General features: G+C 46.6%; 1 protein-coding gene across 1 annotated transcript in view; it reads right to left on the minus strand.

Annotated features, from left to right (window-relative positions):
• The window catches only part of HMGCLL1 (3-hydroxy-3-methylglutaryl-CoA lyase like 1), a 134748-nt gene that overhangs the window by 56525 nt on the left and 51006 nt on the right, over positions 1 to 27217 (minus strand). Inside the window, exon 6 of the mRNA XM_066590407.1 lies at positions 22546 to 22694. Within this exon, the coding sequence (XP_066446504.1) occupies positions 22546 to 22694 (149 nt within the window). The remainder of the gene's footprint in view (positions 1 to 22545; positions 22695 to 27217) is intronic.

Raw genomic sequence — 27217 nt, forward strand, 5'->3', positions numbered from 1 at the left:
TAAACTGTTTCAGCTCAGCCGCTGTGCAGAGCGTCTCACAATACTCTTTCCCTGGGGGGTTGAGATAGCCGCAGTTACCAACACTATCCACTGGCTATAGAGTCTTCTCCCACTCCATGCAGCCTCTCTTATCTACAAGTCTCTGTGAGCTGTAAATTACCCCTAGGTATCAGCGCAAGACAGCGGGTTAATTTTTTCAGTCACAGCATAGAGCCTCTACGCAGTCCATGAAAATGACATATTCTGAGCAGGCAGACTCCCACTAACTGTTCTCGGGTCCCTGCCCTGAGTGGGAAAAAACGGTTCCTCTCTCACCTGAGGAGTTTGTCATGACCGAGGCCCAACCTTTGAAAAGTTCCCGGAGTCCGGGTGATGAGGCTGGGGTCTTCCGGCAACTGTCTCAAGTGCTTTTTGTGGATGAGGATGATGAGACATAGTTGTCTGTCATTGAGGTAGTAGTAAGAGCAGTAAGTCCGAGGGAGGAGCGCAGAGAGGATTCGGAGGAAGAGCTGCTGGACGATGAGGTGACTGACCCCACCTGCTTTGCTAAGCCTACTGAGGACAGGGCTTTAGAGGGGGAGGCAAGTGCAGCAACAGGACAGGTTGGAAGAGACAGTGGAGTGGCCAGGGGTGGAGGCAGGGCCAAAACGAAGAATCCCCCAACTGTTTCCCACAGCACCCCCTCGTGGCAAGCCTCTGTGCAGAGGGCTGGGTGTTCAAAGGTGTGGATGTTTTTTAGTGAGAGCGCGGATGACCGATGAACTGTAGTGTGCAACCTGTGTTGCACTAAGATCAGCCGGGGAGCCACCACTACCAGCCTCACCACCACCAGCATGCACAGCACCCCACAAGGTGGGACGAAGGCCATTTACCGCCTCCAGGTCACACCACTCCCTCTTCCCCTGTGCCACAACCTGCCACACAGATCCAATCCCCCTCCAAGGACGCAGGCACAAGTGCCTCCTGGCCTGCACCCACACCCTCACCTCCACAGTCCTCCACTCCAACCAGCAATGTCTCTCAGCGCAGCGTTCAGCTGTCGCTAACACAAGCATTGGAGCGAAAGCTTTAAACGTACACATTGCCAAATTAATTAGCCTGGAGATGCTGCTGTACAGGATTGTGGAAACGGAGGCTTTCAAAAACAGGAAAGGGGTACGAGAGTGATGCAATACCACAGGGCCCTGGTGGAAAAAGTGATGCTAAACCTCCCATCTGACAGCGCTAGTGGCAGAAGTCGCAGTTCCAGGGGCCAAGAAGCAGGGGAGGCACGGGGATCAGGCAGCATGTCCAGTGCAGGCGGGGAAACACTCTACAAGGCCTTTGACAGTTTTATGGCTCCCCAGGAAGACTGTGTCACCACTCCACAGTCAAGACTGAGTCAGAGGGGGCACTGTAAAAAGATGATGAGGGAGGACGTAGCCGATCGTACCACCATCCTCCGTGATGCCTCTGCTCCATACAACTATTGGGTGTCAAAGCTGGACACTTGGCACAAACTTGCGCTGTACGCCCTGGAGGTGTTGGCCTGCCCTGCCACTAGCATCTTGTCAGAGAGGGTGTTTAGTGCAGCTGGGGGAATCATCACGGATAAACGTACCTGCCTGTCAACTGCCAGCGCCGACATGATTACACTCATAAAGATGAACAAAGGCTGGATTTCCCCAGACTTCTCTTTTCCACCGGCGGAAAGCAGCGGAACCTAATGATTCTTTTTGCTGCAACTGGAGAAAAATGCATCCTCTATCACCACAAAAAAAGGGGGAATAAGCTTTGTCAATCACTCTCGGATATTATTACTCCTCCTACTACTACTACTCCTCCTAAAACAGCATGTCACAACGCTGAACTGCCAATTTTTCTGCCGCCCAAAAAGCTCTGTTTAAACGTTTTTTACAATTTTTCAAAGTTTCAGAAGTATTTATACTTTAGCAGAAACCAATTTTTTCACAGGGCTTCCTCCAGGCTCTGATACAAATTAAGCAACAATGAGCTGTATCTTTAAAAAATGTTTATGGGTTTCACCTGCCCTCATGGTTGAGCAATTTTTCAAGGGTACACTTGTACTCTTGGTACACCAATTTTTCTTGCCCTTGCCTATACTGTTATCTAACTAATTTTTCCGTCCTTCGCCTACACTCTTGGTAACCAAATTTTTTCAGGTGTTCGCCTATACTCTTGGTACACCAATGTTTCAGGGGTTCGCCTACACTCTTGCTACAGAAATATTACTGGGGTTTGCCTATACTTTTGCTACAGAAATGTTACTGGGGTCCCCCTATACTCTTGCTACAGAAATGTTACTGGAGTCCGCCTATACTCTTGCTACATATATGTTACAGGGGTCCGCCTATACTCTTGCTACAGAAATGTTACTGGGGTCCGCCTATACTCTTGCTACAGAAATGTTACTAGGGTCCGCCCATACTCTTGCTACAGAAATGTTACTGGGGTCCGCCCATACTCTTGCTACAGAAATGTTATTGGGGTCTGCCTATACTCTTACTACAGAAATGTTACAAGGGTCCGTCTATACACTTGCTACAGAAATGTTACTTGGCTCCACCTATACACTTGTTACTGAAAGGTTTGAGAGGTTCACCTATACTCTTGATACAGAAATGTTACTGGGGTCCGCCTATACACTTGCTACTGAAAGGTTTGAGGGGTTTGCCTATACTCTTGCAACAGAAAAGTTTCAGTGGTCCGCCTATACTGTGGGTGCACTAAGGTTTCCCATTGCGGTGTTCAGCTATCTGACACCTACACAGAATGAATTGTGTGGGGACACGTGGATTTCCCATTGCTATGTAACTTGCGGCACCTTGGGTCACACAAGGTGGAGGCTGGGACCGAGCCTGACCCTGGGCCACTTACGTGCTTCCCACACAGAATATTGCGGGTTCTACCTCGGTCATGGGTTCTCAGCCTTATTATGCCACCTCCTCCTCCTGCTTGGGGTCTGGCGATCAGCGTAACCACAGTTATCCGAGATACTGGATTGCAGCATTCACAGGAAGCGTTGGTGATTTCATGACACTTTCACAGGGTCACTGTATACTTGTGGTGGCTACTTTTGCGACACCTCCTGCTTCAAACCAATCTTGGTGTTAGTATGTGCTGCTGCATTGTAGATATGTGTAGAAGTGCTGGCACTTGAGTCCCCTTTATGCCCACGTTCACGGCTCCTAACAATTTTGTGATGGAGGTGGCACGGGATTGGAATGATGATCGTACGTTAATTTATCATTAATTGTCATCAGCATTGTGGGCTATCGCCCACACTTTCGAAGAGGGTCACTGCCTGGCCCTGCCAACCCTCTGCAGTGTGTATCTCCGTCTCCTCCTCATCACAGATGCACTTATAAATCGACATGAGAGTGGTGTGGCGAGCGTTATGGACACAGGGTCGTGCGGTGTGTTGGACAGCATGTAACCCGGGAGAAGAGGCAGCGGTGTCACCTGCAGGCGGTGATTGTCCTTGGTTGTAGCTAGTGTGGTGCTTAGCTAAGATGTGCCGGTGCGTGTGCCTTGCTAATGAGGTTCTGTCCCAAGTAAATAGTAAGAGGGGTGACTGCCAGCCTCTTACCTTCATTTTGGCTTAATAGTGGGACCTGGGAGCCTCAGATGCAGCCATGCATGCTGCCCCTGCCCTTCCCTCTCTGTTTTTTTGGTGTTTCGAAGACTTTCTGATGTTTTAGGGTGTTTCACAAATCATCCCCTATGCGGAGCATCGGTCCCATACAAAAATGCTCGAGTCACCCATTGACTTCAATGGGGTTCGTTACTCGAAACGAGCTCTCGAGCATTACGAAAAGTTTGACTCGAGTACCAAGCACCCGAGCATTTTGGTGCTCGCTCATCTCTAATCCTGATTTATAGAAATCTCTGCACTTTCCAACATTATAGAGTTGGACTCCCTGCTTTTATACAAGATGTCATCATGCACATTTGAAGAGAATAATCGGCAAATAACGTCTCTGGGTAGTTCTTGCCTTCTCTATTGCAATTTTATTGTGTCTAAAGGTAAGATAAACAGTTGATTCATCGTCCTTGGAAGGGTTTCTGATAAAATTGTTTCGGGACACCTTTGATCTGAAAGTTATTAAACTGTCTTCTGTTATCTTGGTCTACAAGCTAATCAATTAACTTAAGGTGTTCTTAACAAGTGGCAAAGGAGGTGGTAGAAGCCTTTGTGTAACCCACTAATTGTGCCTGAGTAAACTTTATCCATTCAACTCTTCGAGCTTTTTGTTTTATACCTTGTTTAATGTCCTACAACTTTTAGGACCGTTTCAAGTGCTTTGGTTAAGGCGTTGCTAATAAAGGACCTATAAATTGGTAGGCCTCTATCAATTAAAGAGTCATCTGCATCACTACCGTCTCTGTCCATAGGTTCCTGTGGAGCTGTGGGGAGTGTCTGCTTATCAGCTGGAAGGGATATTGTTAAGCTTTTAGTTGTTTCTTATGAAATTATCAATGCTGCGAGCCTTGGAATTGGTTGCAGTATCTTTTGGTTTGTTGGGTTGGGCTTACTTTAACAATTTTAGTGAAAAAAAAGGGTATTATTTAACGAGCTCAGATGCGTGACTCTGTCAATCTTAGGGTAGAGATACTGTTAAAGGGACTCTTAGGGATGGAATCTCATGTGTAGGTCACATTACTTTTCAACAAGCATTTCTTCTAGTGAGCATGTTCATATAGCTTCAGGGGGAAGGGTAGAGGTACAAAACTGTCCCAATCAGGGAATTTTAAGACTGAGGCTTCTTAAAGTTGAAATATTAGGAAGTGGCCACTGGGTGGCAACATTAGGAAATTTAGTAAGAGGCAGATGAAGAGTCCAGTGAAAGTAAAGTAAAAGTTCTCACAATATTTAGAAAAGAGAGTGACTATTAAAGTTTGAAATAGGTAGCTTCAGTTTAAATGGTGTGTGAGAGGAAAAAAAAGTCACATTCCTAGATGCAAATAGGCAATTCAAAAGTATACTGAGTCTCACCTTCAGACTACCAATTAATGTGCCATTAGTCATTACAGAGGGTAATGACTAATACTGCCTCAGAACTCTATAGAGATGATCGGGGAAGAGGGAGGATGAGTAGGGAAGCAGACACACACAGATATGATGTGAGTTACTATTATTTATTCACATGTACACTTCCCTTGTGTCTTTCCTAATGATGTTTTTTTGTGTATTAGTCTGTGTGTGTTACAGTGAGTTAGGGAGAAGAATTTGCAGTCTTCTCTGTGCACAGGGCATATCATACAGTATAACAGCCAGACTCCCCTAAACAGCTCAGAGAGAACTTAAAGTCAAAGCTACAGCAGCAGTGATGGTATGGAAGGATGGAAGGCTGAGTCAACCTTGAGCCAGCTACCTGAACCAAGTGGAGATTGAATTCGCAAGCCTGCAGGTCATGAGTGAGGGTTTAGGACTGAATTTCTGCTGCCTTAGCATTTGGCGCCGCACAAGGCTCTAAATCATCTAAAAAGTAAGGGCACAATCAGAGATTACTTTGGGGAAGATCAGAAGTAACATGATATCCTTGAGTGAGTAGTGGATGCTTGAAATAAGCTTCCAGGAGATGTAGTTGAAAAATCAATAGTGAATGAATGACTGGGATAAGTATCTATTTATCTCAACAGAGGAATAAAAAGGAAATAATTAAAGATGAGCGAACACCAAAATGCTCGGGTGTTCGTTATTCGAAACGAACTTCCTGCGATGTTCGAGGGTTCGTTTCGAATAACGAACCCCATTGAAGTCAATGGGCGACCGGAGCATTTTTGTATTTCGCCGATGCTCGCTAAGGTTTTCATGTGTGAAAATCTGGGCAATTCAAGAAAGTGATGGGAACGACACAGCAACGGATAGGGCAGGCGAGGGGCTACATGTTGGGCTGCATCTCAAGTTCACAGGTCCCACTATTAAGCCACAATACCGGCAAGAGTGGGCCCCCCCCCCCTCCCAACAACTTTTACTTCTGAAAAGCCCTCATTAGCAATGCATACCTTAGCTAAGCACCACACTACCTCCAACTAAGCACAATCACTGCCTGCATGACACTCCGCTGCCACTTCTCCTGGGTTACATGCTGACCAACCCCCCCGCACGACCCAGTGTCCACAGCGCACACCAAGTTGTCCCTGCGCAGCCTTCAGCTGCCCTCATGCCACGCCACACTCATGTCTATTTAGAAGTGCGTCTGCCATGAGGAGGAACCGCAGGCACACACTGCAGAGGGTTGGCACGGCTAGGCAGCGACCCTCTTTAAAAGGGGCAGGGCGATAGCCCACAATGCTGTACAGAAGCAATGAGAAATATAATCCTGTGCCACCGCCATCAGGAGCTGCACACGTGGGCATAGCAATGGGGAACCTATGTGCCACACACTATTCATTCTGTCAAGGTGTCTGCATGCCCCAGTCAGACCGGGCTTTTTAATTCATAGACACAGGCAGGTACAACCCCCTATTGTGAAGTCCCTGTGGACCGACAGCATGGGTGGCTCCCTGGAACCCACCGGCGGTACATAAAAATATCCCATTGCATTGCCCAACACAGCTGAGGTAGTAATGTCGTGCTTAATGCAGGTGGGCTTCGGCCCACACTGCATGCCCCAGATTGACTGGGGTTCTTTAGATGTGCTTTCAGATGCATTTATAATTCTCTGTGGACCCACAGCATGGGTGGGTGCCAGGAAGCCACCGGCGGTACATAAAAATATCCCATTGCATTGCCCAACACAGCTGAGTTAGTAATGTCGTGCTTAATGCAGGTGGGCTTCGGCCCACACTGCATGCCCCAGATTGACTGGGGTTCTTTAGATGTGCTTTCAGATGCATTTATAATTCTCTGTGGACCCACAGCATGGGTGGGTGCCAGGAAGCCACCGGCGGTACATAAAAATATCCCATTGCATTGCCCAACACAGCTGAGGTAGTAATGTCGTGCTTAATGCATGTGGGCTTCGGCCCACACTGCATGCCCCAGTCAGACTGGGGTTCTTTACAAGTGGACACATGTAGGTTACACTCCGTGTGCACCTACAGCATGGGTGGCTCCCTGGAACCCACCGGCGGTACATAAAAATATCCCATTGCATTGCCCAACACAGCTGAGGTAACGTCAGCTGTAATGCAGGTGGGCTAAAAATTAATTTGATTACACTGTAGGCGAGGGCCCACAAAAATTGCTGTATCAACAGTACTAATGTACATCCAAAAAATTGGCCATGGCCAGCCAAGAGGGCAGGTGAAACCCATTAATCGCTTTGGTTAATGTGGCTTAAGTGGTAACTAGGCCTGGAGGCAGCCCAGTGTAACGAAAAATTGGTTCAAGTTAAAGTTCCAACGCTTTTAAGCGCATTGAAACTTTTAAAAATTGTTCAGAAAAATTATTTGAGTGAGCCTTGTGGCCCTAAGAAAAATTGCCCGTTCAGCGTGATTACGTGAGGTTTCAGGAGGAGGAGCAGGAGGAGGAGGAGGAATATTAGACACAGATTGATGAAGCAGAAATGTCCCCGTTTTGGATGGTGAGAGAGAACGATGCTTCCATCCGCGGGTGCAGCCTACGTATTGCTTACGTATCCTTGCTGTCCGCTGGTGGAGAAGAGAAGTCTGGGGAAATCCAGGCTTTGTTCATCTTGATGAGTGTTAGCCTGTCGGCACTGTCGGTTGACAAGCGGGTACGCTTATCTGTGATGATTCCCCCAGCCGCACTAAACACCCTCTCCGACAAGACGCTAGCCGCAGGACAAGCAAGCACCTCCAGGGCATACAGCGCTAGTTCAGGCCACGTGTCCAGCTTCGACACCCAGTAGTTGTAGGTGGCAGAGGCGTTACGGAGGACGGTCGTGCGATCGGCTACGTACTCCCTCACCATCCTTTTACAGTGCTCCCGCCGACTCAGCCTTGACTGGGGAGCGGTGACACAGTCTTGGTGGGGAGCCATAAAGCTGTCCAGGCCCTTAAAGACTGTTGCACTGCCTGGGATGTACATGCTGCTCGATCTCCGCACCTCCCCTGCTACCTTGCCCTCGGTACTGCGCCTTCTGCCACTAGCGCTGTCGGCTGGGAATTTTACCATCAGCTTGTCCGCAAGGGTCCTGTGGTATAGCAACACTCTTGAACCCCTTTCCTTTTCGGGAATGAGAGTGGGCAGGTTCTCCTTATAGCGTGGGTCGAGCAGTGTGTACACCCAGTAATCCGTTGTGGCCAGAATGCGTGCAACGCGAGGGTCACGAGAAAGGCATCCTAACATGAAGTCAGCCATGTGTGCCAGGGTACCTGTACGCAACACATGGCTGTCTTCACTAGGAAGATCACTTGCAGGATCCTCCTCCTCCTCCTCCTAAGGCCATACACGCTGAAAGGATGACAGGCAATCAGCCGGTGTACCGTCAGCAGCGGGCCAAGCTGTCTCTTCCCCCTCCTCCTCATCCTCCTCATGCTCCTCCTCCTCCTCCTGTACGCGCTGAGAATTAGACAGGAGGGTGCCCTGACTATCCAGCGGCATACTGTCTTCCCCCGCCCCCGTTTCCGAGCGCAAAGCAGCTGCCTTTATGCTTTGCAGGGAATTTCTCAAGATGCATAGCAGAGGAATGGTGACGCTAATGATTGCAGCATCGCCGCTCACCACCTGGGTAGACTCCTCAAAATTACCAAGGACATGGCAGATGTCTGCCAACCAGGCCCACTCTTCTGAAAAGAATTGAGGAGGCTGACTCCCACTGCGCCGCCCATGTTGGAGTTGGTATTCGACTATAGCTCTACTCTGTTCATAGAGCCTGGCCAACATGTGGAGCGTAGAGTTCCACCGTGTGGGCACGTCGCACAGCAGTCGGTGCACTGGCAGCTTAAAGCGATGTTGCAGGGTCCGCAGGGTGGCAGCGTCCGTGTGGGACTTGCGGAAATGTGCGCAGAGCCGGCGCGCCTTTACGAGCAGGTCTGACAAGCGTGGGTAGCTTTTCAGAAAGCGCTGAACCACCAAATTAAAGACGTGGGCCAGGCATGGCACGTGCGTGAGGCTGCCGAGCTGCAGAGCCGCCACCAGGTTACGGCCGTTGTCACACACGACCATGCCCGGATGGAGGCTCAGCGGCGCAAGCCAGCGGTCGGTCTGCTGTGTCAGACCCTGCAGCAGTTTGTGGGCCGTGTGCCTCTTATCTCCTAAGCTGAGTAGTTTCAGCACGGCCTGCTGACGCTTGCCCACCGCTGTGCTGCCACACCGCGCGACACCGACTGCTGGCGACATGCTGCTGCTAACACATCTTGATTGCGAGACAGAGGTTGCGGAGGAGGAGGAGGAGGAGGGTGCTTTAGTGGAGGAAGCATACACCTCCGCAGATACCACCACCGAGCTGTGGCCCGCAATTCTGGGGGTGGGTAGGACGTGAGCGGTCCCAGGCTCTGACTCTGTCGCAGCCTCCACTAAATTCACCCAATGTGCCGTCAGGGAAAAGTAGTGGCCCTGCCCGCCTGTGCTTGTCCACGTGTCTGTAGTTAAGTGGACCTTGCCACTAACCGCATTGGTGAGGGCGCGTACAATGTTGCGGGAGACGTGGTCGTGCAGGGCTGGGACGGCACATCGGGAAAAGTAGTGGCGACTGGGAACTGAGTAGCGCGGGGCCGCCGCCTCCATGATACTTTTGAAGGACTCCGTTTACACAACCCTATACGGCAGCATCTCAAGGCTGATGAATTTTGCTATGTGGACGGTTAACGTTTGAGCGTGCGGGTGCGTGGCGGCGTACTTGCGCTTGCGCTCCAACAGTTGCGCAAGCGACGGCTGGACGGTGCGCTGAACTACACTGGTGGATGGGGCCGAGGACAGCGGAGGTGAGGGTGTGGGTGCAGGCCATGAGGCGGTAGTGCCCGTGTCCTGAGAGGGGGGTTGGATCTCAGTGGCAGGTTGGGGCACAGGGGGAGAGGCAGGGGTGCAAACCAGAGGCGGTGAACGGCCTTCGTCCCACCTTGTGGGGTGCTTGGCCATCATATGTCTGCGCATGCTGGTGGTGGTGAGGCTGTTGGTGTTGGCTCCCCGGCTGAGCTTTGCGCGACAAAGGTTGCACACCACTGTTCGTCGGTCGTCAGGTGTCTCTGTGAAAAACTGCCAGACCTTAGAGCACCTCGGCCTCTGCAGGGTGGCATGGCGCGAGGGGGCGCTTTGGGAAACAGTTGGTGGATTATTCGGTCTGGCCCTGCCTCTACCCCTGGCCACCGCACTGCCTCTTGCAACCTGCCCTGCTGCTGCCCGTGCCTCCCCCTCTGAAGACCTGTCCTGTGTAGGCGTTGCACACCAGGTGGGGTCAGTCACCTCATCGTCCTGCTGCTCTTCCTCCGAATCCTCTGTGCGCTCCTCCCTCGGACTTACTGCCCTTACTACTACCTCACTGCAAGACAACTGTGTCTCATCGTCATCGTCCTCCTCACCCACAGAAAGTTCTTGAGACAGTTGGCGGAAGTCCCCAGCCTCTTCCCCCGGACCCCGGGAACTTTCGAATGGTTGGGCATCAGTGACGATAAACTCCTCTGGTGGGAGAGGAACCACTGCTGCCCAATCTGAGCAGGGGCCCGAGAACAGTTCCTGGGAGTGTTCCCGCTCCTGAGCATGTGTCATTGTAGTGGAGTGAGGAGGCTGGGAGGAAGGAGGAGCAGCAGACAGAGGATTCGGATTTGCAGCAGTGGACGGCGCAGAACTGTGGCTGGACGATAGGTTGCTCGAAGCACTTTCTGCCATCCACGACAGGACCTGCTCACACTGCTCATTTTCTAATAACCGTCTCCCGCGTGGACCCATGAATTGTGCGATGACTGTCGGGACGCCAGAAACGTGCCTGTCTACTAATCGCGCAGCAGACGGCTGCGATACACCTAGAACAGGAGTTCGGCCTGTGTCCACACCCTGACTTGGCCCTCCGCGTCCTCGGCCGCGTCCACGTCCTCTAGGCCTACCCCTACCCCTCAGCATGCTGTATTACCAGTGATTTGATTTCACAGGCAGGAAATAAATTGGCGCAAGACTGCAGGCCAAATATAATTTTTTCCCTTTTTTGAAAACGAAACGCCCCACTGCCTCTAGTGAATGAATAATCTAAGTTTAATAACTGTGCTGTGGCCCTGCTAATGTGTCACAGAACTTGAGGGTAGCAGAGTTATGAACTCTGGCAGAGCAGGTATTTTTTTCCCAATTAAGGAAAGCAAATGGCGAAGCCAGCAGTAAACCGTAGCTGGGTGCGTCTGATTTTTTAACGTTGTACACGCAGCTCACACGTGTCCACAGCCCTTAGGACGGACAGAGGCAGGACAAATAGACTTCTTTTCCCTTTTTTTACACCAAAAGGACCCACTGCGTATATTCAATGAACATGAGAAGTTTTATAACTGTGCTGTGGCCCTGCTAATGTGTCACAGAACTTGAGGGTAGCAGAGTTATTAACTCTGGCAGAGCAGGTATTTTTTTCCCAATAAAGGAAAGCAAATGGCGAAGCCAGCAGTAAACCGTAGCTGGGTGCGTCTGTTTTTTTAACGTTGTACACGCAGCTCACACGTGTCCACAGCCCTTAGGACGGACAGAGGCAGGACAAATAGATTTCTTTTCCCTTTTTTTACACCAAAAGGACCCACTGCGTATATTCAATGAACATGAGAAGTTTTATAACTGTGCTGTGGCCCTGCTAATGTGTCACAGAACTTGAGGGTAGCAGAGTTATTAACTCTGGCAGAGCAGGTATTTTTTTCCCAATTAAGGAAAGCAAATGGCGAAGCCAGCAGTAAACCGTAGCTGGGTGCGTCTGATTTTTTAACGTTGTACACGCAGCTCACACGTGTCCACAGCCCTTAGGACGGACAGAGGCAGGACAAATAGATTTCTTTTCCCTTTTTTTACACCAAAAGGACCCACTGCGTATATTCAATGAACATGAGAAGTTTAATAACTGTGCTGTGGCCCTGCTAATGTGTCACAGAACTTGAGGGTAGCAGAGTTATTAACTCTGGCAGAGCAGGTATTTTTTTCCCAATTAAGGAAAGCAAATGGCGAAGCCAGCAGTAAACCGTAGCTGGGTGCATCTGATTTTTTTACGTTGTACACGCAGCTCACACGTGTCCACAGCCCTTAGGACGGACAGAGGCAGGACAAATAGATTTCTTTTCCCTTTTTTTACACCAAAAGGACCCACTGCGTATATTCAATGAACATGAGAAGTTTTATAACTGTGCTGTGGCCCTGCTAATGTGTCACAGAACTTGAGGGTAGCAGAGTTATTAACTCTGGCAGAGCAGGTATTTTTTTCCCAATTAAGGAAAGCAAATGGCGAAGCCAGCAGTAAACCGTAGCTGGGTGCGTCTGATTTTTTAACGTTGTACACGCAGCTCACACGTGTCCACAGCCCTTAGGACGGACAGAGGCAGGACAAATAGATTTCTTTTCCCTTTTTTTACACCAAAAGGACCCACTGCGTATATTCAATGAACATGAGAAGTTTTATAACTGTGCTGTGGCCCTGCTAATGTTTCACAGAACTTGAGGGTAGCAGAGTTATTAACTCTGGCAGAGCAGGTATTTTTTTCCCAAATAAGGAAAGCAAATGGCGAAGCCAGCAGTAAACCGTAGCTGGGTGCGTCTGATTTTTTAACGTTGTACACGCAGCTCACACGTGTCCACAGCCCTTAAGACGGACAGAGGCAGGACAAATAGATTTCTTTTCCCTTTTTTTACACCAAAAGGACCCACTGCGTATATTCAATGAACATGAGAAGTTTTATAACTGTGCTGTGGCCCTGCTAATGTGTCACAGAACTTGAGGGTAGCAGAGTTATTAACTCTGGCAGAGCAGGTATTTTTTTCCCAATTAAGGAAAGCAAATGGCGAAGCCAGCAGTAAACCGTAGCTGGGTGCGTCTGTTTTTTTAACGTTGTACACGCAGCTCACACGTGTCCACAGCCCTTAGGACGGACAGAGGCAGGACAAATAGATTTCTTTTCCCTTTTTTTACACCAAAAGGACCCACTGCGTATATTCAATGAACATGAGAAGTTTTATAACTGTGCTGTGGCCCTGCTAATGTGTCACAGAACTTGAGGGTAGCAGAGTTATTAACTCTGGCAGAGCAAGTATTTTTTTCCCAATAAAGGAAAGCAAATGGCGAAGCCAGCAGTAAACCGTAGCTGGGTGCGTCTGTTTTTTTAACGTTGTACACGCAGCTCACATGTGTCCACAGCCCTTAGGACGGACAGAGGCAGGACAAATAGATTTCTTTTCCCTTTTTTTACACCAAAAGGACCCACTGCGTATATTCAATGAACATGAGAAGTTTTATAACTGTGCTGTGGCCCTGCTAATGTGTCACAGAACTTGAGGGTAGCAGAGTTATTAACTCTGGCAGAGCAGGTATTTTTTTCCCAATTAAGGAAAGCAAATGGCGAAGCCAGCAGTAAACCGTAGCTGGGTGCGTCTGATTTTTTAACGTTGTACACGCAGCTCACACGTGTCCACAGCCCTTAGGACGGACAGAGGCAGGACAAATAGATTTCTTTTCCCTTTTTTTACACCAAAAGGACCCACTGCGTATATTCAATGAACATGAGAAGTTTAATAACTGTGCTGTGGCCCTGCTAATGTGTCACAGAACTTGAGGGTAGCAGAGTTATTAACTCTGGCAGAGCAGGTATTTTTTTCCCAATTAAGGAAAGCAAATGGCGAAGCCAGCAGTAAACCGTAGCTGGGTGCATCTGATTTTTTTACGTTGTACACGCAGCTCACACGTGTCCACAGCCCTTAGGACGGACAGAGGCAGGACAAATAGATTTCTTTTCCCTTTTTTTACACCAAAAGGACCCACTGCGTATATTCAATGAACATGAGAAGTTTTATAACTGTGCTGTGGCCCTGCTAATGTGTCACAGAACTTGAGGGTAGCAGAGTTATTAACTCTGGCAGAGCAGGTATTTTTTTCCCAATTAAGGAAAGCAAATGGCGAAGCCAGCAGTAAACCGTAGCTGGGTGCGTCTGATTTTTTAACGTTGTACACGCAGCTCACACGTGTCCACAGCCCTTAGGACGGACAGAGGCAGGACAAATAGATTTCTTTTCCCTTTTTTTACACCAAAAGGACCCACTGCGTATATTCAATGAACATGAGAAGTTTTATAACTGTGCTGTGGCCCTGCTAATGTTTCACAGAACTTGAGGGTAGCAGAGTTATTAACTCTGGCAGAGCAGGTATTTTTTTCCCAATTAAGGAAAGCAAATGGCGAAGCCAGCAGTAAACCGTAGCTGGGTGCGTCTGATTTTTTAACGTTGTACACGCAACTCACACGTGTCCACAGCCCTTAGGATGGACAGAGGCAGGACAAATAGATTTCTTTTCCCTTTTTTTACACCAAAAGGACCCACTGCGTATATTCAATGAACATGAGAAGTTTTATAACTGTGCTGTGGCCCTGCTAATGTGTCACAGAACTTGAGGGTAGCAGAGTTATTAACTCTGGCAGAGCAGGTATTTTTTTCCCAAATAAGGAAAGCAAATGGCGAAGCCAGCAGTAAACCGTAGCTGGGTGCGTCTGATTTTTTAACGTTGTACACGCAGCTCACACGTGTCCACAGCCCTTAAGACGGACAGAGGCAGGACAAATAGATTTCTTTTCCCTTTTTTTACACCAAAAGGACCCACTGCGTATATTCAATGAACATGAGAAGTTTTATAACTGTGCTGTGGCCCTGCTAATGTGTCACAGAACTTGAGGGTAGCAGAGTTATTAACTCTGGCAGAGCAGGTATTTTTTTCCCAATTAAGGAAAGCAAATGGCGAAGCCAGCAGTAAACCGTAGCTGGGTGCGTCTGTTTTTTTAACGTTGTACACGCAGCTCACACGTGTCCACAGCCCTTAGGACGGACAGAGGCAGGACAAATAGATTTCTTTTCCCTTTTTTTACACCAAAAGGACCCACTGCGTATATTCAATGAACATGAGAAGTTTTATAACTGTGCTGTGGCCCTGCTAATGTGTCACAGAACTTGAGGGTAGCAGAGTTATTAACTCTGGCAGAGCAAGTATTTTTTTCCCAATAAAGGAAAGCAAATGGCGAAGCCAGCAGTAAACCGTAGCTGGGTGCGTCTGTTTTTTTAACGTTGTACACGCAGCTCACATGTGTCCACAGCCCTTAGGACGGACAGAGGCAGGACAAATAGATTTCTTTTCCCTTTTTTTACACCAAAAGGACCCACTGCGTATATTCAATGAACATGAGAAGTTTTATAACTGTGCTGTGGCCCTGCTAATGTGTCACAGAACTTGAGGGTAGCAGAGTTATTAACTCTGGCAGAGCAGGTATTTTTTTCCCAATTAAGGAAAGCAAATGGCGAAGCCAGCAGTAAACCGTAGCTGGGTGCGTCTGATTTTTTAACGTTGTACACGCAGCTCACACGTGTCCACAGCCCTTAGGACGGACAGAGGCAGGACAAATAGATTTCTTTTCCCTTTTTTTACACCAAAAGGACCCACTGCGTATATTCAATGAACATGAGAAGTTTTATAACTGTGCTGTGGCCCTGCTAATGTGTCACAGAACTTGAGGGTAGCAGAGTTATTAACTCTGGCAGAGCAGGTATTTTTTTCCCAATTAAGGAAAGCAAATGGCGAAGCCAGCAGTAAACCGTAGCTGGGTGCATCTGATTTTTTTACGTTGTACACGCAGCTCACACGTGTCCACAGCCCTTAGGACGGACAGAGGCAGGACAAATAGATTTCTTTTCCCTTTTTTTACACCAAAAGGACCCACTGCGTATATTCAATGAACATGAGAAGTTTTATAACTGTGCTGTGGCCCTGCTAATGTGTCACAGAACTTGAGGGTAGCAGAGTTATTAACTCTGGCAGAGCAGGTATTTTTTTCCCAATTAAGGAAAGCAAATGGCGAAGCCAGCAGTAAACCGTAGCTGGGTGCGTCTGATTTTTTAACGTTGTACACGCAGCTCACACGTGTCCACAGCCCTTAGGACGGACAGAGGCAGGACAAATAGATTTCTTTTCCCTTTTTTTACACCAAAAGGACCCACTGCGTATATTCAATGAACATGAGAAGTTTTATAACTGTGCTGTGGCCCTGCTAATGTTTCACAGAACTTGAGGGTAGCAGAGTTATTAACTCTGGCAGAGCAGGTATTTTTTTCCCAATTAAGGAAAGCAAATGGCGAAGCCAGCAGTAAACCGTAGCTGGGTGCGTCTGATTTTTTAACGTTGTACACGCAACTCACACGTGTCCACAGCCCTTAGGATGGACAGAGGCAGGACAAATAGATTTCTTTTCCCTTTTTTTACACCAAAAGGACCCACTGCGTATATTCAATGAACATGAGAAGTTTTATAACTGTGCTGTGGCCCTGCTAATGTGTCACAGAACTTGAGGGTAGCAGAGTTATTAACTCTGGCAGAGCAGGTATTTTTTTCCCAAATAAGGAAAGCAAATGGCGAAGCCAGCAGTAAACCGTAGCTGGGTGCGTCTGATTTTTTAACGTTGTACACGCAGCTCACACGTGTCCACAGCCCTTAAGACGGACAGAGGCAGGACAAATAGATTTCTTTTCCCTTTTTTTACACCAAAAGGACCCACTGCGTATATTCAATGAACATGAGAAGTTTTATAACTGTGCTGTGGCCCTGCTAATGTGTCACAGAACTTGAGGGTAGCAGAGTTATTAACTCTGGCAGAGCAGGTATTTTTTTCCCAATTAAGGAAAGCAAATGGCGAAGCCAGCAGTAAACCGTAGCTGGGTGCGTCTGTTTTTTTAACGTTGTACACGCAGCTCACACGTGTCCACAGCCCTTAGGACGGACAGAGGCAGGACAAATAGATTTCTTTTCCCTTTTTTTACACCAAAAGGACCCACTGCGTATATTCAATGAACATGAGAAGTTTTATAACTGTGCTGTGGCCCTGCTAATGTGTCACAGAACTTGAGGGTAGCAGAGTTATTAACTCTGGCAGAGCAAGTATTTTTTTCCCAATAAAGGAAAGCAAATGGCGAAGCCAGCAGTAAACCGTAGCTGGGTGCGTCTGTTTTTTTAACGTTGTACACGCAGCTCACATGTGTCCACAGCCCTTAGGACGGACAGAGGCAGGACAAATAGATTTCTTTTCCCTTTTTTTACACCAAAAGGACCCACTGCGTATATTCAATGAACATGAGAAGTTTTATAACTGTGCTGTGGCCCTGCTAATGTGTCACAGAACTTGAGGGTAGCAGAGTTATTAACTCTGGCAGAGCAGGTATTTTTTTCCCAATTAAGGAAAGCAAATGGCGAAGCCAGCAGTAAACCGTAGCTGGGTGCGTCTGATTTTTTAACGTTGTACACGCAGCTCACACGTGTCCACAGCCCTTAGGACGGACAGAGGCAGGACAAATAGATTTCTTTTCCCTTTTTTTACACCAAAAGGACCCACTGCGTATATTCAATGAATAATAACTGTGTTGTGGCCCTGCCTACACAATTCTTTCCCTGTAGTATCAATGGAGGGTGCAATGCTCTGCAGTGGCGATTTTGAGAAAAAAAAAAAATGCAGCACTGCTAACAGCAGCCAGCACAGCACTGCACACGCTTAAATATGGCCCTAGAAAGGACCGTTGAGGTTCTTGAAGGCTACACTCACTCCTAACACTCTCCCTGCCTATCCAACACTTCTGTCCCTAATGCCGGGTGCAACGCTCTGCAGAGGCGATTTTGAGAAGAAAAAAAAAAAGTCACTGCTAACAGCAGCCAACACACAGGTATTACTGGCCCTAATAAGGACCTTTGGGGTTCTTGAAGCCTACACTAACTGCTATTTCTCTCCCTACAGCAGCTCCGTTACCAGCAGCACTGTCCCTCATCTAACTCACAAGGCATCTGAGGCGAGCCGCGGGAGGGGCCGACTTTTATATTCGGGTGACATCTGATCTTCCCAGCCACTCACAGCAGGGGGGTGGTATAGGGCTTGAACACCACAGGGGGAAGTTGTAATGCCTTCCCTGTCTTTCAATTGGCCAGAAAAGCACGCTAACGTCTCAGGGAAGGAAGTGAAAGTAACCCGAATACCGCATGGTGTTCGTTACGAATAACGAACATCCCGAACACCCTAATATTCGCACGAATATCAAGCTCGGACGAATACGTTCGCTCATCTCTAGAAATAATATAAGGGCAGACTAGATGGACCATGTAGTCTTTTTCTGCCATCAATCTTCTATGTTTCTAATATCTCTTTCTCTGTTCGTAAGTTGCATTCATCTACTCTGTGGGACTGCATTGCATAACACAGCTTGGTGTCATCTGCAGAGACAAATACAATGTTATTAATCCCATCTTAATCTGCGGTACACCACTTACAACTGGCAGCTATTCAGAATATGAAACTCTGGACACAATTCTGGAGTCACTGAGTACATTTTTAATCCAATTACAATCTTTATAAATTAAGGTTAATTGGTTTAGAAAGTAAATGTATAGGCATTTAAAACTAGTATTAGCTATTAATTATATTATTTTCTACCATATTCCACTAAATATAGTACTTTATCTCAACAATATTTATTTCCAGAAAATTTTCAGACTTCAACCATGTGTTCTGGCTGCTTAAAGGGTAATTCAGGATATTAAAAAAAACTGTAAGAAGCGTTTAAAATTAATAAAAATTGAATGCTCGCCTATCCCAGGGGCTCCCTACCTGATGCTGCAAGAACTGCCTGGGGGTCACATACTATACATTTTGCACGTGACCGCTTTGTCACTTAGAGGCTTTAGCAGCCATGGAAGAATGACCACTGACGCCTTTGATTGGCTGAGTGGTCACATGCATAATGAATGGCATATGAATGCTCACCAATTCTTCCGGGATCTGTGCATCAGACACCGAGGCTGCAGCACGGGACAGGGAGCAGCTGAGATAGGTGAGCATTCAATTTTTATTAATTTTAAGCTCTTTTAACTTTTTTATGCATTTACTGTACTTTGTGTGCGCACAGGGCCTGTTCATATGGGCGCACAATTCCCTACTCCTTGTGATAATTTAAAGGGCTATTTAGCCTAATGAGGTCCAGATGTGTTCTTTTCCCCACAGTTTTGCGCAACCATTGCACATTTGCACATCTCCCATAAACTTCTATAAGGAACGTTACTTTGCAAGTGCAAAAAATGGAGCATGACCTATTTTTTTGCGCACAAGAGAAATGTGAGCACAAAAAAGAGTAATGTGAGTAAACCCACTGAACTCTCAGCGTATTGTGCACCCAAGTTTTGCGTGGACCAATAAGCGCAAATACACCCATGTGAAGGAGTGCTTAGTATAGTATTTGCAAACCAAAGCATGAAGCAGAAGACAGTCCAGATGGCTGAAATGTGTTGTTCCTCATTATGTCTCACCATATTGTATGCAATAGAAAGTTTTAGATTAAAGACCTGGATAAGTTCCAGGAAGTGCCTAATAGCTCTGCAGATGGGGCTTAGTTTTCTTTTATTATTATTTAGTTATTCAGCATTATAGAAATACAAAATTACAAAACTCATTAAAAATAACACTGTAGATGCATTCTTTAGTTGAAATTTCTAACAGTATTCGTTGCTGTCCTTGTGGCAAAAAAAATCATCAGTATGAAACTTTTTATATTGCCAATATAAAAAAATAAAATAAAATAAATACAAAGCTAAGGATTTTTTTTTTAATTAGGTGTAAAGTAACCAAAATGAATGGTAATCTCAGGCACATATGATAATTTACTGAAAGTGTAGGTTCACTTCACAGAATTACAACATGTTGCGCTGGTTACCCTTTTTAAGGTGTTTTTAGACGGCTACTGAGCCTCGCGTTTATACGCCAGCCAAAAATTGCGCCCATCTGAAGCATTGGTTTTCAATGCATTCGTTCAGATGACTCGTTCAGTTTTTTAGCCGAGTAAAAACGTTGTGCCAGATAAAATACGATCGAAATCGATGGCCAAGTTTATACGCTGCCGAAAAAGGTAAGTCTTGCTCTATTTTTCGAACGGTATACTCTGCTGGCTCCCATAGACTCCTATAGAGCTGCAAAAAAAGGGAGGGGGAGGCAGTTTAGCAGCATCCAATGCAAGGAAAAGCTTACAGGTGCCTCTATATAGGCATTGAAAGGCATTCAGAGGATTTATGCCGAGCGAGGGATTTCTACACTGCAGCATATTTTTTGCTAACACACTGCACTGGCCATGTTAATGGATGAAAAAACGCTTATTAGGACCAGGACTCGATCAAGTCTTTTCTTCATTCATGCGATTTTACAGCACCGTAAAAACGCATACACTTGTGTAAATAAAGCCTTAACTGCATAGCTCTACCAAGTGAACATATTATTGATGTAATCATCAGCAGCAGCACTACGGATGATTATAATCATCACACATTATTCAAATCCCATCTTGCTAAGCTCCTAGTAATCGTTATTGACCTGAGTTTGCATATAGGGTCCATTTTTTGGCCTACAGGGGAGCTCAAGTTAATGATTACCTTTTTACACAATGTTATTTCTATAAAATACTATATTAGGGCGAGCACCCACTGGCGTTTGCGTTGGTAGTGCGTGAAAAACGCAGCGTTTTCGCATCTACGCGTTTGCGTTTTTCGCGCGTTTTTCGCTGCGTTTTTTTAACGCAAAACGCGGAGAATGTCTCATCCTAAAACGTTGCATAGCGTTTCTATACCAACACACCCTACAGCACCTGTGAAGAATGCTCGCCCTTCCACAGTCTTCAGTAATGTTGTCTGCAAAAACGCCACACGGCGCGTGCGAATTGCGTTGCGTTGCGTTTTTTCCGGGAGCATTGAAAACCATGGGAGAAGTTAGATTAAAAAAAGGAGCCAGAGTGTAAGGACAGCTGCGATGCGATTTTGCGGGGCGGGGCGATTTTAAAAACGCCAGTGGACATGAGCACACTTTATCTCTATGCCTGTGCAGGAAAAACGCAAAACGCAAAATGCAGGTAAAAAAACGCCAGTGGGTGCTCGCCCTAATGCTGATTAATACGTTGTAATAGTGCTTGTAATTTTCTTTTAATACAGAACTTCAAATTCTCTGGATAGCAATTACATTTATTGATAAAATTCCAGATACCTGCAGTCTTAGGGCTTATTCACACGAGGGAGTTTGCACAAACATACATTGCCAAAAACAAGTGTGACTATTAGAACAAATGGCTTCCTATGAAAACATTCAGATGAAGGAGTTTTAGTCGCGGGGGAAAAGGTGGGGGGGGGGGCACGCAGCTAAAAAGATAGGCCATCAGCAAGTGAAATTCACCTTTGCATGAAAATACAGACCTATTTTTGGTGCGCAAAGCACAGAAGCCTCCATAGACTACTATAGGAGACTATGTGAGCCGGACAGCAAAGGGAGATGAAGGGATTCTAGGGGAATTCCTTCTTCTCTCCTGCAGGGGAATCCCTCCATCCCTGCTGAGATGAAGGGACTTCCCTGTGATAAAGGTAAGCCCTGGGGAAACCCCCTTCATACCAGCGGTGGGGCTTCCGTTTACTGGAGAGAGGGAGATGAAGGGAAGCCCCGGGGAGCTAAAGGGGTTCTGCCCCAGGCAGTCCCCTCATCTCCGAGATGAAGGGAACTCTCAGGGAAATTAAGAGAAGCACGGCATTTAGCATTCTGTCCTTCTATAATCCATGTGAAAGCATTTGGGTCGACCTTTTTGGGGCAAGTGCTCCGCTTCCTGGCAGGTCTGGGAGCCTCCATGTGTTCTGGTATCCTGATTGCCCTAATTTCGTCAGCAGCCTCAGAAAGATGTCACAGGGGGATTTTAAACTTTTAAGGGAACTTGAACGTGCAATCATTTGATCGCTTATACAGTAGAATGCAATAGTATTGTATTGCACTACATTGTATTTTAGCAGGCTTCCTAATAAGCCATGCTATCATAGCAGCCCTGGGGGGGCCTTCAAAAGGCTGCAGTCTACCATGACACCTGGACAGCACCACCATGATCTTATTGCAGCAGGGCTGTTCAAGACATCTAAATCGTGATCGATAAAAGGGCTATCAGGTTAAAGGGTTAACAGCTGATAGCAGGTGTTGTGGGCAGGTGACAGTTGATGCCCATGACAGTCGCTATCAGCACATGGTGTGGAAAATTTTCCACAACAAATTCTGAGTGTTTTTGGAAAACACTGCAGATTCTAAATCCACAGCATGTCTAATTATACAGAATTAAACCTTAGCAATACAAGAATGAAATTCCTCAGCTGATCCTCAATTAAAAATACGACCAAGTCCGCACCAGAAATGCTGCAGATCTTCTGCCACATTTTCACATGTGGTGCAATTTTGCCATATGTGAAAGTGGCCTAATAAATATTCCAATACAAATATTTATTACCTATTTACAGTATAAGTGATGAATGTGGAATTAGACATTAGTTAATATACATCAAACGTGGTATAGACAGGTCCTTGTCATGCTACTATTCCTTAATTACTAATCTTTGACTACTAAACTACTAACAGACATACAATTGAAGAAAAATTGTAAATAAATACCCGCGTACTGGGACATTTATACTGTGAGCGGATCTTATGACTTCTTCAAATCTTCCCATGCTTTCCTCAATAGAACAATTAATGTTCTTCTCACTAAATGTCTCCGATGCCGCTCCAAATACTGATACTTCTTTGGCTCCAGCAGCAATCTGAAAGACAAATTCCAAAACCAAAAAATATTCAAAATGCTTACTTACAAATATTGGGGAGCTAAGATTGTTGAATCTACTGAAAAATACATATTCCTATATACTGTTGTAGTGGCCCAGAGGGTCCTCCAGAATAGTCTCACTTACATTTGTCCTGTCACACCTGTCTATGTGCTTCCCAGAAGCATGGTAAGTGCCATACGTCACAGAAACCTTGTTTCTCCTTCCTAAGCTAAAAACTTAGCGCTGGCAATAGCTGGTTGCCTATTGGCTATATGTCATGCCTCCACTGATTGGTGAGTGAGTCTAGAGCGGGAAATATTAGTATGGGTCTCTATGCAGAGGGAAAGGAAAGCAGAAAGAGCGGGAAGAGAGAGGAAATGAAGGAGGAGTTTGTATGGAGCTGTGAGAAGAGTCTGCAGCAAGTCGGAGTAGGAGGAGAAGGAGGTGTGTGTCAGGAGTGCAGCCGAGCGTGCAGGGATTCAGCAAGCCTTCAAATGTAGCAAGGTCCTTTTTGCTCCCCTGTTCTACCAGCAGTGAGGAGGAAAGAGTTGGAGGTCAATGTTCCACTAAAACAGTGAGTCACACTACCCATTGAATTCAAAGCCAGGACTAGTTTAGCAGCCATTACAACTCTCATCCAACACCTGCATCTTACCTTTCCAGTAAGCCCATCAGCTAGTCAAAACTGTATCATTACTGAGTAAACTCTAGAGTTTTCAACGTGTTAATTTACTGCATCATTGCTGATTCTGCTAAACCCTTGTAATGCTGTAAAATCTGAGTGTATCCCAATTGTTCATTACAAAGCTTAAGTAAAAATGCATCCTTCCAGTTTACTAAGACAAACTACTGGACTTGTGTCAAGTTATTTCATCATCTTTGAACTTAAAGTTCAGATTGGAGTACTGGCGTCACCCGTGACAAAACCCACCATTCAGTTTAAACATATTACGTTATTTGTGCCACTGCACAACAATTGAGCAGAGCATAATTTCTGTCATTGTCAGGAGAGATTGCAGAGCCACCTTTGACAACTATCTTGCAATCCCCGTGGCCTCCGCAACTTTGGCGCGCTCAGCTCGGCCATTGCACTGTTAAGTGTAATAGGTTTATAAAACTCTTTTTTTTCTAAAGATACTGTAGTTAAAGCATGTAAAAATTGTCCCATGAATTGCTCTGAAGCGTTATCATATTTTAGATGTATGAAGTATTTTAAAGCTCTAGTCAGCGATTTCCAAGGTGTGCTGTCTGCCACTGTTGTCATTACTTTTAGGGAATGAGGCTGAGCTGCAAACTTCACATAACCATGGACAGTGCTGATACTTGTTTTGGAAAATAAACTCTTGCAATCCTTTTAAAGGAAATCTGTCTGTAGACACCAAAGTGGGGCGAGCTATCAGTCCACATGATGTGGGTGGTGAGAGTCCAGCATGACCCACATCCATGACTTGGGGCTTAGTTCCTGAGTTAAAGTGGGTAGCATAGTTGTTCAGTGGTTAGCCTGGTTGCTTGCAGTACTGGGGTTTAGGTTCCATATGAACCAAGGACAACATCTGCATAGAGTTTATATGTTCTCCCTGTGTTTGCATGGGTTTCCTCTCAAACAAAAACACATACTAATAGGTAAACTCAGATTGTGAGCCCCGTTGGGGGTCATGAAGTGACTCTGAGGAATAAGTCTGCACTATATAAATGTATAAAATAAAAGAATCAGCATGAACCCGTGACAGAATCCATTTAAGTCAATAATGTTTTTTTCATTGTGTAAATGTTCTGCAACTTGGTGTTACAAATGTTTGCTGGTAGTGAATAGGAATACTGGAAATCTGTTTTGATCTAATTCTGTTTATAGAGTTGCTGTACTTGTCACAATGTATTAAATCTACCCTCCATTTCACTGCAGAATGTATTTAGTTGAAGATGTATTCTGGGCTTTTACTATTGATGACCTATCCTTAGTTGATTGGTCTGCTGCTTGGGATTACCACCAATTAGCTGAGCCTCCAGCCAGACGTCAGTGTAGCAGGGCTAGACATTGTCCCTGGTAGTCAGAGCCGAAGTATAACAAAGGCTTCGCTCGTATCAGTGGGAGTGATCCCATTACACTTCCCGGCTCCTCATTGCTATTAGAGCTGGAAGTGTAACAGGAGGCAATTTGAAAGAAAAAAACATTATTAAATTCTGGCCCTGACCACTGATAACGTCTTGCTCAGCTGCACTGAGAGAGGGCCAGGTGATCAGCTGATTGACGGGGATCCAGAGTGGTGGATCCCCACCGATCAACTGTTGATGACCTATCATGAGAATAGATCATCAATAATAAAAGCCCTGAATAACCTTTTAACATACCTGATGCCTTCCTTTTCAATGTTGCTGCTGCTGTTTATCCTGTTGAAGGTCTCTTCTCAATGTATATAAAACGGATGGGTATTCTCTAGAGATGAGCGAACGTACTCGTCCGAGCTTGATACTCGTTCGAGTATTAGCGTGTTCGAGATGCTCGTTACTCGAGACGAGTACCAAGCGATGTTCGAGTTACTTTCACTTTCATCTCTGAGACGTTAGCGCGCTTTTCTAGCCAATAGAAAGACAGGAAAGGCATTACAACTCCCCCCTGCGACGTTCAAGCCCTATACCACCCCCCTGCAGTGAGTGGCTGGCGAGATCAGGTGTCACCCGAGTATATAAATCGGCCCCTTCCGCGGCTCGCCACAGATGCATTCTGACAGAGATCAGGGAAAGTGCTGCTGATGCCGGAGCTGCTATAGGGAGAGCGTTAGGATTGATTTTAGGCTTCAAAAACCCCAACGGTCCTTCTTAGGGCCACATCTGACCGTGTGCAGTACTGTTGAGGCTGCTTTTTGCAGTGTTGCACATTTTTTTTTTTTTGTATATCGGCCGTGCAGAGCATTGCGTCCAGAGCATTGCGTCCTGCGGTAATTTTACATAGTCCAGGGCCAGTAGTGGTGGTGAGGCAGGGACAGTTAAAGACATATCCAGTCTATATACGCAGTGGGCTTTTCCAAAATAATTTTGGAAAAAAAATCTATTTGGGCTGCCTGTGACCGTCCTGACTGTACTGCATCTCTGCTGGGGGTAGTTGTCCTAATTCATACGCAGCCAGCTAAGTGTTACAGCAGGCTTGGGCAAAATTCTTTCCTACCTCTGCGTTGCCTCTTACATCACCGCTGTCATCCTGTCCAGAGTGAAACAGTCTGCAGTAATTTTACATAGTCCACGGCCAGTAGTGGTGGTGAGGCAGGGACAGTGAAAGACATATCCAGTCTATATACGCAGTGGGCTTTTCCAAAAAAATTTGGGAAAAAAAATCTATTTGGGCTGCCTGTGACCGTCCTGACTGTACTGCGTCTCTGCTGGGGGTAGTTGTCCTAATTCATACGCAGCCAGCTAAGTGTTACAGCAGGCTTGCGCAAAATTCTTTCCTGCCTCTGCGTTGCCTCTTACATCACCGCTGTCATCCTGTCCAGAGTGAAACAGTCTGCAGTAATTTTACATAGTCCACGGCCAGTAGTGGTGGTGAGGCAGGGACAGTGAAAGACATATCCAGTCTATATACGCAGTGGGCTTTTCCAAAAAAATTTGGGAAAAAAAATCTATTTGGGCTGCCTGTGACCGTCCTGACTGTACTGTGTCTCTGCTGGGGGTAGTTGTCCTAATTAATACGCAGCCAGCTAAGTGTTACAGCAGGTTGCGCAAAATTCTTTCCTGCCTCTGCTGTGCATTCCGTAAGCGAAGTCAGCCTCCAACCACAGGCCAATAAGCGGCACATTTAATTACAGCGGTCTGTTTCTGCACTACTGGTAATACAGCATACTGAGGGGTAGGGGTAGGCCTAGAGGACGTGGAGGACCAAGTCAGGGTGTGGGCACAGGCCGAGCTCCTGATCCAGGTGTATCGCAGCCGACTGCTGCGGGATTAGAAGAGAGGCACGTTTCTGGCGTCCCCACATTCATCTCACAATTAATGGGTCCACGCGGTAGACCTTTATTAGAAAATGAGCAGTGTGAGCAGGTCCTGTCGTGGATGGCAGAAAGTGCATCCAGCAATCTATCGACCACCCAGAATTCTGCGCCGTCCACTGCTGCAACTCTGAATCCTCTGGCTGCTGCTCCTCCTTCCTCCCAGCCTCCTCACTCCATTACAATGACACATTCTGAGGAGCAGGCAGACTCCCAGGAACTGTTCTCGGGCCCCTGCCCAGAATGGGCAGCAATGGTTCCGAATCCTATCCCACTGGAGGAGTTTATCGTGACCGATGCCCAACCTTTGGAAAGTTCCCGGGGTCCGGGGGATGAGGCTGGGGACTTCCGGCAACTGTCTCAAGAGCTTTCAGTGGGTGAGGAGGACGATGACGATGAGACACAGTTGTCTATCACTGAGGTAGTAGTAATTGGAGTAAGTCCGAGGGAGGAGCGCACAGAGGATTCGGAGGAAGAGCAGCAGGACGATGAGGTGACTGACCCCACCTGGTTTGCTACGCCTACTGAGGACAGGTCTTC

Source organism: Eleutherodactylus coqui, chromosome 1 (genome assembly GCF_035609145.1).
Source record: "Eleutherodactylus coqui strain aEleCoq1 chromosome 1, aEleCoq1.hap1, whole genome shotgun sequence".
Lineage (NCBI taxonomy): Eukaryota > Metazoa > Chordata > Amphibia > Anura > Eleutherodactylidae > Eleutherodactylus > Eleutherodactylus coqui.